The 11675-nt window shown below is 43.0% G+C and overlaps 1 protein-coding gene across 2 annotated transcripts in view; it reads right to left on the reverse strand.

Annotated features, from left to right (window-relative positions):
* ACAN (aggrecan) overlaps positions 1-11202 on the reverse strand; it is a 70945-nt gene extending 59743 nt beyond the window's left edge. For both annotated transcript variants that reach the window (XM_061595463.1, XM_061595462.1), the window contains exons 1-2: positions 11121-11202; positions 3440-3516 (exon numbers count right to left, since the gene is read on the reverse strand). In XM_061595463.1, coding sequence (XP_061451447.1) covers positions 3440-3473 — 34 coding nt within the window. In that variant the 5' untranslated portion in view covers positions 3474-3516; positions 11121-11202. The remainder of the gene's footprint in view (positions 1-3439; positions 3517-11120) is intronic.
* Between the last annotated feature and the right edge of the window lie 473 nt (positions 11203-11675).

An 11675-nucleotide genomic window follows, 5' to 3' on the forward strand; every position in this document is an offset into this window, starting at 1 on the left:
GAAGTGAGGAAGGACAAGGTGCTGGAAGGTCGGCACAATGCCAGCGCACCAGCAGGAGCATTGGATTGGCTCCACTGGTGCGTTTACACTGTGTCAACCCCTCTCTCTGTGTGAGCAGCAGCAGCTCAGCTTCCTAGTGGCTCTGCCCCACCCAGCAAGTCGCTTCTGTGGCAGAGGATGCAAAATGGTGGCTAAGATGCCAACACAGTTGCTGCTGTTACAGCTTGCAGCAGCAACAAAAAGGGGGGAAATCACCGGGGAGGGGGAAAAGAAGTTATGCTACTGCCTCATCCCCAAGAAACTGTTGGAGAATTTCTCCTCCCCCTGGAGAAATTCAGTGAAATGATCTCCCCAACATTTCTCAGCTGCAAACAAAGAGGGGAATTTCGAGAGGCCATGTGCATGGCACACAGCAGTAGATTCAACAAGAACTCGATCAGCCGCCACGGTGGAAACTTCTCAGAACCAGACATTTTACTTGGAACAGCTTTCCCCTTTTGAGCAGATGGAAAAAGAAAATATATCCTCTTGGCGCTTGCCGCACAAGAGGGTCTGCTTTTTCTCTCGCCGAGAGCCATGTTTATACAACAGGACAAAGTGATGAAGCTTTTCCTGGAATGTACCATTCCAGGTTGCAGGGGTCCGTGTGGGGTGGGTTGCACATTTGAAGGCTCATCTGCAATCAGAAATCCTTGCACACAGAAAGCTAGCATGTCAGGAGAGCATTCTCTTGCATGACTTATGCAACTGAATGTTTCTGGGAGACAGGTGGGATGAGTGGGTGCTGAGAACTTTGGCTAGAGGGTTGTAGTTAACTAAGTTTTACTCAAGAGTACACTCACTGAAATTAGTGGACCTACGTTAGTCAAATTCATTCTTTTCAATGAATCTACTCTGAGTAGATCTAGAATTGGACACAATCTGAAATTTCAACTTCTCTCCAACTCTAGGGCCAAACTTAATGTAACCTCAGGGTTTTGTGACTAAAACCACCGTTTCTTTTCTTTTAAAAGCAGCTGTGGGGGCCCTTGACCATGAGTGGTCCTTTGGCAAGGAAGCAAAGAGATAGACACCCTCCTTCCCCCAAGGCAAAACTCTACATCCTAATCACAGTCCGCGGAGCTGCATTTTTTAAACAAAACAAAACAAGTTCAATGGGGCTTACTCCCAAATAAGTGTGCACAGGAATGCCCCCCCCAAGTATCTAGGACTGTATCTGATGCTAATTCAATTCAGAGTAGTAGATCTATTGAAATGAATGAATTTAGGTTAGTCCTTTCCAATAACTCCAATGCGTCTACTCTGAGTAGGACTAACATTGAACACAACCCATACAATTTCTTTTCTTCTATACCTCTAGCGAGGGATAGCAGTTAGGGAAGCTCATTTCATCTTCCACCTAGGGAAGCCAACAATTCACCGTTACTCAGGAATGCCTCTTGTGCCTTTGATGCCGTGATGAAGAGCCTGCAGCCCTCCAGATGTTGTTGGACTCCAACTCCCATCAGCATCAGCCCACATGGCCAATGGCTAGGATGATGGGAGTTGTGGTCCAACAACACTGGAAGGACCACAACCCCCATACGTTTAATGGGTACAGATGCACAACAGGCAGAAATTCAGCTGGTGAAGCTTTTCTCAGCCATGGTTGCCGTGCTGGGAAAAGTTTCCCACCTGCTCAGTTTCTCTTATAGAGCAACTGTTAGAGATGTTTGAACTCAGTCCGAGATTAAAAAGTAATACAAATAAAAATGATAAGCCTTTCATGGCATGTCTCTCCTTTCCCCCTAGTGGCCTGCGCTCCATTAGAAAGCACAACAGGGCTAACAACGTCAATAACGTAGCGTTTATATTGTGCTTTAGAGCAGGGACAGGGAAATCTGTGGCCCTCCAGAAGCTGCTGGACTACAAACTTCCCATCAGCCCTGACCAGTGGCATTGCTGGCTGCATCTGATGGGGCTTGGAGTCTAACATCTGGAAAGGGGCAGGTTCCACATCCCTGCTTTAAAGTGATCAGATTCTGTTGCTGCAATCCTCATAATGACCCTATAAGGTAGCCACAGGCGAGTATTATTATCACTTCCCTACTGCAAATGGGGTTGTTGCTATTATTTGCCTTCAAGTCGATTTCAACTTATGGCAACCCTATGAATCAGCAGCCTCCAATAGCATCTGTGTTGCATTTTGGACACTCTGTTCATAGGGTTTTCTTGGCAAGAGATATGCAGAGGTGGTTTACCATTGCCTTCCTCTGAGTTTGGATGCATCTTAGTCTGGTGTCTCAGCATTGATCATTCCACCTTGGGTGACCCTGCTAGGAGTCTAGCCCCTTGGCCTAGACTCCTGATGGCATTGCTCTCAGCTTCTTCGACACTCTCAAACCCCCTCACTACGTTAAGGTGTGCATCCTAGAGGAGGACTGCAAATGGGGACTGGAGGCCAAATGTTTCCTGCCTTATTTCACCTAACGAGTTCATTGCAGGGATTCAAGATATAAAGAAGGGAGTTCCCAATTCGGAGTTCAAGTGCAAGGCTATTCCTGTCTATTCAGAGGTGAGCCACACTGAGTTCAATAGGACTTGGAGAAGGGAGTAAAAGGACTGCAGGCATAGCCACTGAGTAATACCAGCTTTCAAGACATTTATCTCAGCAGGGAGAGCTCCTCAAGTAAGTGGAGGAGTTGTTTGTTTATGCTATGAAAGCAATTAGCACTCAAGAAGCTCTTGTTATACTCTAATCAGTTTCAAGGAGGCAGATTTTTTCCACCTAGGGGCTTTCTCTACCCCACAATGACTTGAAATATTCATGGCAGCCAGTGCAGATTATGCATGCACGCACAGACAGACACACACACTTGAAATAGTCCAGCATCCATCAAAAGTCATCCTCCACACAGCAAACCTCATTTCCTTGTATAACATTAGGCTGCATTAGGACTGCAGCATCGACTGAAAAATCAAGCATCTTTCCTCTAACAATCTTCACATCTGTGCCATTCAGTTAAAAAAAAAGGGGGACCAAAATAAAAGAGCAATTTTGTGTGGTATATCAGATTAAAACCAGCTCAAGAAGTTCTTTCCCCATAATTTAGAAGGTGGGCACCGGTGGTGCTGTGAAGGTAGGACTTATAGGGGAAGAATCCAGGACCCCACTCAGCAGAATGAAAGGGAGAGCCCACGAAATCAGGAGGGCTGCCTCACTATATCGTGACATAAATGAAGTACTACAGATGACTAGAGGTGGACCCCCGTAAGACCAGTAAATCCAGAGCTTGAAGTTACCTCACTGGTGGATTCCTAAAGTGACCCAACAAGGAGAGAATTAGTGCAGGGAGGGTGAATAGATTCAACTTTCTCCCTTCTTTACTTCCTTCCCCCTCCCCTTTCACTCCAGGCTTATTATGGCATTCATAAAATCAAAAGGAAGCTGATTGGTTACCTGGAACTAGAAGTCGGTAGGTTTGTATCTCCATTATATCTCAGGGTAGCTCCTTCAGTCTAGAGATTACCAGGGTCCTTCAAGGAGAGAGAGAGAGAGAAAGACAGAGATGTATTCCCTTCAAGGCAGAAAGCAGGAAAGGCAGATTGGAAGGACAGTGGCATGGAAGCATCTGTTTAAATTTCTCTAGGATGCCATATAAGGAATGTACGCAGATACCAAGAGACAAAACACAACGTTCCGTGTTACTGAAGGCCAACATGGTGCCCGGAGATAAGAAGCAAGACCAAGCAGAGTTGACTGGTGCTGTGGTTGCGTAGCTGGCAATTGACATATCCCTCCAGACTCAGCGTTGGGGGAGGAAATGAACTTTTAGCTTCATCCGCTAAGTGTGTGCATGTGTCATGATGCTGCTGTCCCATCTTTAAAAAGTGATATCACAGCCCTGGAAAAGGTGCAGCTTGAGACTCCTATGGCAAATGCCGGCTTCATGAAGGAGAGGATTTTGTTTGGTATGGTGTGAAAAATTAGTCTTTGTGGCCTGATCCCCCCCTCAACCCCCTTCTGGCAGCTGTTATTTAATGCAGAGACAAAACCAAACCCAGATACATGAAATGCAATCATGCTTTTTACATATCATCAGGGGGGTCACTTACGCACTGCCAAAAAATAGGGGAATCGTTATTGGAATGGCAGCACTATGGTGGCCAGTGACTCACTGTCACAAAAGAGGGCATAGACTTGCATGAAATTTGCATATGCTCATTCATATCTATAGATTCAAATTTAGAAAGAATTACTGCAATTTAAACAGATCTGTAATAAATCTCGGCCTGCAATTTCAGGTGCTGTGGTTGATGAGGTTCAGCTTGAACTGTTGATAGCACTCTGGTAGAAAAACAATGATGTTTTTCTAGCATATCTTTAACCAAAAGAACAAACACTTCTGTAGCTTCATCACAGGACAAATTGCTGCAGAGCAGATGAACAAACTGCTTTAGCAGGCAGACAAGAACGTTCGCCAATGTGCAACAGACTACGTAGAGCTATGACCTTTCCCTCTGTTTCACCAGCACAAAGTGCGGTTTTATTTGAGTCCCTCAAAATGATGCCGCTGCAATTAGCGACCCTTTGGTCAGTTGCACAGTCAGGCTCACTGAGTGGTTTTGGGCGAGCCACAATAGCTCAGTTTATCCTACCTAACAGATTTGTCCTGAACATAAAATTAAACAAGGATTCCTTGAATCATCTTTGTGATACGGAGAATTTTGAAAGGACACAAGGCTGGGAATAAGGCAAAGGCCATTCAAACAATGATACCTCGGCAGGACCTTCCATTTATGTGTCACTACTCTATAGCATGCTAAGCATAAACGTTAATCCGGTTTTGGGGAGACTATGTCTCTAACCTCTTGTATAATGGGGACATAGGAGCATAGGAGGTTGCCTTGTATTGAGTCAGACCATTGGTCCACCTAGCTTAGTACTGTCTGCCAGGGCACTGTTAAGGAATCATTACTTGGATGTCCATTATTTCATTCAAATGGCTTGCACGTGAAAACCTCTCCACTGTGAACAAGCCCTGACATTTGGACTGAGGCAAAAGTGGTTCAAACTTAAAAAGGGGGGGGAGTGAATACAACTTTGCAAATGCATTTATACAAGTTACTAGCCTAGCAAAATTCTTACTAGCCTTCCCACCCACCAGTACATACATGAATGAAAAAGCGAATTAAAATGAAAAACTGCTTGTTATAATCCACGTCTTGCTGTAGCAGAATTCTTATGAAAAAAAGAACAAAGATAGAAGGAATCAGACATCACAGTGTACAGGGAGAGAGATTTTGTTCAGATGTTTTTCAGAAAGACTGGTGGTTTGTAATAACCAGAAGAATTATTATATGTTCTACTGATTCTATTCAATTTCACTAAAATTTCATACCTGTAGTCAGTGTGATGCCAAATCTGAATTTGTGTCCTTGGTTCATTGATTAAACTGTATGTGTCAATTTGTGCCCACTGGGTGTCCAAAAGCTAGGAGTGGGTGTCCATTTGGACACACAACTATTACTTTAAAAATGCCTTGTTGTCTATACTGACTGGCACTGGCTCTCCAGGGTTTCAGGCAGCGACATTCCCCGCCCTGCCTGGAGATTGACTCTGGGATCTTCTGCATATAAAGTAGATGCTCTACCACTGAGCTACGGCCCTTCTGAACATCGCTACCTTTGAACAAGCCAGATTATGTATACTCCACTTTTCTAAGATTGTATAAGGACTTTCCCCATCTCTTTTACCCAACAGCTTTTTAATGACTGGCAACACCAGGACTTGAACCTGGGCCTTTCTTCATGCAAAGTGTATACACTAACGGGGTCTCCACAAATAGAGGGGGAGGGTTGTAACTCATTCGTAGGGGTGCTGGTGGGCACATGTGAGTGACCCCTGAGCCAAGCAGCCATTAACATGGGAAGTACTTCATCTTTGGTAATCTTCATCCAAGCTAAAAGATAAAGGGGAAAGGAAAACCTGAAGAGTAGGGATGGGTGAGAAATTCAATTCAGTTAACATTTAAAGCTGTATCTATCAAAGTCGCACTTTCCAAAACAATATGAGAACCGAAACACAGCCATTCTTTGAAATTCACACTTTAAATTTTTTTTGCGATGCAGTTTGCCAACCAAACAATGTTTACAAAAATGCGTATAGTAGGAGAAAGTGTGCATGAAAATGGATACGAGTGAAGATAACATACCATTATATGACAAGAAATTGCTTGGGAAAAATATGTGCATTAGTCAAAACTGCCTACAAAAATGTGCTTATTAGGAGAAATTCACACTAAAATGCTGAAGAATTTTCATGAGGATTTTTTTTTAAAAAAAATGGAGAACTGAATTTCAGACTGGAAAAAAAGGAGAAACTGAGAGGCCTGAAATTGATATCTCTTTCCATCCCTGCTGCAGAGACAGGCTGAAGGCTGGCAAAGGGAGCCTGTATGCAATCCTCCTGCCTCAATCCTCCTGCCTCTGAGTCTCGGCAGCACAATCACCCCGAGATACACAGGCAACGTGCCAAACAGCAGTTTGGGCTGAGATCCAAATGAGAGCCAAATGGGTTTTTAAAGAGCTTCCTAATCATGCTTTGCCTAGTTAGACATGTCAGGTTTTCACACTGAGAGAGCCGGAGTGGCATGACGGTTGGAAGTGGGACCTGGGAAGTGGCTCGTTCAAACGCCATCTCAATTCTAAACCAGCCTTTGGCCTCACACACCACCCATCATTTAAAATTAAATGTAAGTTGTCATTTTACGTTTTGCACAGTGCCCCAGACTTGGGATGTCAATTTCAGTTCTCTTGGTTTCCCATTGCTGTACATATTGTTTGGTTGGAGAACTGCATTGCAAAATTCAAGAGAAGTGCAAATTTAAGGGATAGCTGTGTTTTGATTCATGTATTGGTTCGAGAAATGCTAATTAGGTAGTTTCTCATTAAAATGCAAACAAAACTGAATTTCTCTTTCATCGCTATCCTAGGCATAATGTCACTCAGGGGGTTTGTGGGAGATTAGAAACATAGGAAGCTGCCAAACATCAAGTCTTTTTTTTTAGCTCATTAATTGTCTAAGTTTCAGCAGCTATGCAGGATTTTAGACAGAATGTTTTCCCAGCTCTACCTGGAAATGCTGGGGAGTGAACCTGGAACCCTGTGTGTGCAAAGCATGTGGTCTACATGCTATGACTCTTCCTTACTAAAGCCTCTGTCTGTCACCCACAGCCCTTTTCAATCTGCAACATGGGGAATTCATAATACTGGCACACCTTATTTATTTATTTATTCAATTTATATCCCTCCCTTCCTCCCAGAAGGAACCCAGGGTGGCAAACAAAAACACTAAAAACACTCTAAAACACCTTAAAAACAGACTTTAAAATATATTAAAACAAAACATCTTTTAAAACATCTTTTAAAAAAAAGCTTTCAAAACATCTTAAAAAGCAATTCCAGCACAGACGCAGACTGGGATAAGGTCTCTACTCAAAAGGCTTGTTGAAAGAGGAAGGTCTTCAGTAGGCGCCAAACAGACAACAGAGATGGTGCCTGTCTAATATTTAAGGGGAGGGAATTTCAAAGGGTAGGTGCCACCACACTAAAGGTCTGTTTCCTATGTTGTGCAGAACAGACCTCCTGATAAATGTTGGAAGTGGGGCAAGAGCAACTCCTGTTTGGGTTCTTTTGTTTGTATTCCAGAAGGAAGATAGAATATGGGTCCTCCAGCTGGCTAGGCTTGCCTCCCTTTACCTGTGCTCTTCTCTACCTAACTTCGTTCTGTTGTAAACGGATATGCTCAGGGAAGCTGACTGGCCTTCCTTCCTTTGTCTCTCCTTCTTTTATACGAAGGGCGGGCAATTTGTTCCATTAGCGTTGCTAAAGTCATCTTGCAGTTACTATAAGGAACATATTGGGTACCCCCCCATGTGTCCCGAATGCCAAATTACGCCTTGAAGCCGGTCTGCCTACCATCGAGGCTCGCATATGAGTGCTCAAATTTAGGTACTGGCTAAAACTGATTTTTGCACCAGTCAGTTTGGCTCTCCTCGTGCTATCGGATAACTATCAGTCAAAATGGAAGAAATCCTTACTTACTAAACTCGCCGTTCTAGGTTTCTCCCCCTCTACTATCCTAGCGTTAGGCTTCTCCCAAGCGAAGTCGGCTATTACGCAGAGAATACTTGATATGGAATTCCAAAACCTCCTGTCCCTTGCTGGTCTTAGCCCTGATCTTAACCTTTATCCTAAGGTTTTTACCCTGGCGCATTATTTGGACCTCCTCCATATACCCAGACTCAGGAAAGCATTCACACTGGCCAAACATAATGTCCTACCACCTGCACTTTTAGAGGGTGGGTATCAAAAAATCCCATTCGCTGAATGTCACTGTCCATGCGATACTGGTGCTGTAGAGACTGTAAGTCACGTTTTATTAGAATGCTCTTTTTATCACGACCTTCGTAGTTGGTTTATTACTCCTACCCTACAGAAGTTTCTGGGTAGGGATGCTGCTTTTTATGTACAATATCTTTTAGCTGATAAAAAACCCCTAGGAACATCTAAGGTCGCGAGCTTCTGTGATGCAGCGATTAAACTCCGAAAAGCACTGTCAAATCAATGATAGTTGCAATTCGAAGCATGTTTTTAGACTGTGTTTATATGCTCATTAGCATACAAGTATTGCACTGTTAATTCATTTTATGATGTTTTTATATTTTGAACCTGATTTCTGCTGGTCATCGACCGTAATAAAATCAATCAATCATTCCTTTGTCTTCTTTGACTGTCCAAGGAGAGAGGAGACATCTTTGTCTTTGCTCTCTCTTCTGAGCCATGAGGGCAATATCCAAGTCTGGGCATTGTGCCTCCAACTTAGTTAGTTAAAACTAGGCATGCCTTTCCTATCTACTATGTATTTCTATAAATAAAGTAGCTTTTCTTATTTTACTAAGTCTAAAGTCTCAGTGATCTAAATGCAGGGTAAAAGCCTGCTTCTAAGGTAAATACACACACTGGCACTTGCAGCTTAGACCACTGAATCATTCTGCCTATATATTTCTATAACAATAAGTTGGTATCTGCAGACGGCCCGCACCTGCAGAGTGCAGTGATAGACTGGGTATATAAGGGATAAGACAATCTTTCAGGAGTCCTGGTCCCAAGCTGTATAGGGTTTTGATCACCAAAATCAGACCCTTGAACCTGGCCAGTTCAAGATACACTAAAGCCAGAACTTTGAACTTGAAGGTTCATTGTAAGGCTAACTAGGATAATGTCTCTGAAGTGCTTTGGGTACTCTAAATTACAATTATTAGATTATTGGAGACTACCTTGTAAAATAATCAGCACCTCAAATATCTTTGTTCCCCAAATCAGCCCAGGGCCTTATTTGAGCCGGGTCTTATGAAAGCCCCAGCATCCGTTTTTCTTACTTGAAACATTCTAAGTGCTAATAAAAAGATAGCGTCCCTGAGCATGCACAGAGTGCCATTTTGTTATTACTGGTTAACTACTAGCAATGATATTGGGACTGCTGCTGATGACACTTGTGCAATTACAATCCACATAGCATTCACCATGGCAATGGAAGCGTTAGCTACTGCTGGTGGGAAATCACCTGCCTTAGCATTGTTTTGCAGTTTGGATGTAGGCAATGGAGATTTCCCTGCAGTGCAAGAAGGAGGACACTTGGAGCTCCCATACCAACTGGCAGCTGCCCATTGGTTGAGCCAAAGGGCGATAATCTGGGAAGGCCTTCAGACAGTGAAAAACCTGACAAGCCATGGAAGGAGCACATATAAACTGAGAAATTGCTCTGATCTTTTTTTTTCATATTGGAAGATTACCTTAGACTGAGGCTTGCAGCACCATGTCTCACTCATGCTATATGCACAGATTATATCCAAATGGGGTCTACAGGGTGGTGTAGTGGTTAAGGTGTTGGACTACGACCTGGGAGACCAGGGTTCAAATCCCCACATAGTCATGAAGCTCACTGGGTGACCCTGGGCCAGTCACTGCCTCTCAGCCTCATGAAAACCCTATTCATAGGGTCGCCATAAGTCGGAATTGACTTGAAAGTAGTACATTTACATTTTATATCCAAATGCTTGTAAACAGGGTTCCTAAGCATACAGTGGGTCTGCTGCTAGTGGTTACAGGCTCACAGAAAACATTAGTTTGACATTTTCTCCTGGAATTATTAAGAGCATACAGCAGAATTCTGTTGGATGTGGTTTGAAAAATCAGCTTCTACAACCTGATCCTGACAGTTCCTACTTAACACAGAGACAAAAACAAATCCAGATGCATGAAATGTGACCAAACTTTCCACATCTCATCAGGCTGCATTTACACATTGCCAAATAAGAGGACAAAGATTTTGTTTGGATTTTTTTGTGCATATACATATATTACACACACACACACACACACACACACACACACTTTAGAAATAATTCCTGTAATTTAAACAAAAATAATATATACCAGAGGAGGGAACAAGACTGTGACTTAGGTGCCCTGCCTGCCCGCTGTGCAGATGCTCCTAACTGTTGATGGGCAACTTGAAGACTCCCCCTTCTTTATCTAAAACACATTTGGACTGTGCAAGCAGCCTTTCAAACAGAGGACATCTTCAAACAGAGGATTGTCCTCTGTAAAGTAGGATAATAGTCATCCTATGCAACACAAAGGGAGGGGAGATTTATCCTCAGCCATGACCCCCCTGAATCTCTCTCTCTCTCTCTCTCTCTCTCTCTCTCTCTCTCACACACACACACACACACACACACACACACACACACACACACACACACACACACACACACACACACACACACACACACACACACACACACACACACACACACACACACACACACACACACACACACACACACACACACCCCCCCCCCCTGATGCTTAGTACAAATAGTTCCCTAAAGCTTTAAGCAAGGGAAAAGCAGTTGTGGTTTCCCTTGAAATCAATGGCAAATGAAATCAAATGGGAGCTACTGAAATAAACGTTTTGGAAAGTGCAAATTTGATAGACTGAATGGAATTTCTCCCCCATCCCTAATCACAACTCATTCTCTCCTTTTTTTCAAAATCCTTTCCAAATTACCCACCTTTGATTTCCTGGAAGTAGGGTACCCAGTGAGTACCTTTCCAGGTTGTCCTACCAGTAATTCAGAAACGTTACTCAGTTTGAGATGAAAATATTCAGGACTGCACTTTTCCAAGGCACAGCTCTGGGCAATCCTGAGATAATGAATATAACCTTCTAATCAGGGATGGTGGGAGAAATTTGATTTTATTCACATTTAAAGGCAAATCTCCCTAATTGCAATATGAAAACTGAAATGCAGTCATCCTTTGAAAGTTACACTTTTCTGAATGTTGCGATGCAGTTCTCTAGCCAAGGAATGTGTGCAAGAATGCAATACTGGGGTAAAGTGTCCATCAAAATACATATATTAGTTGAAAATAACATAGAAAAATGCATTGTATTAGAGAAAATTGCTTTTGCAAAATTGCATACAAAAATGTGTGTGTTAGGAGAAAATTGCACTACAACGCTGCCAGATTTTCACTGAAAATTTGTTTTCTGAGCTGATGAATCTGCAAACTGATGTGGAAATGCAGAGAGCCTAACTTAAGATAGGAATCATGAGAGACTAAGA

The sequence above is a fragment of the Rhineura floridana genome, chromosome 14, assembly GCF_030035675.1.
Source record: "Rhineura floridana isolate rRhiFlo1 chromosome 14, rRhiFlo1.hap2, whole genome shotgun sequence".
In the NCBI taxonomy this organism is placed as follows: domain Eukaryota; kingdom Metazoa; phylum Chordata; class Lepidosauria; order Squamata; family Rhineuridae; genus Rhineura; species Rhineura floridana.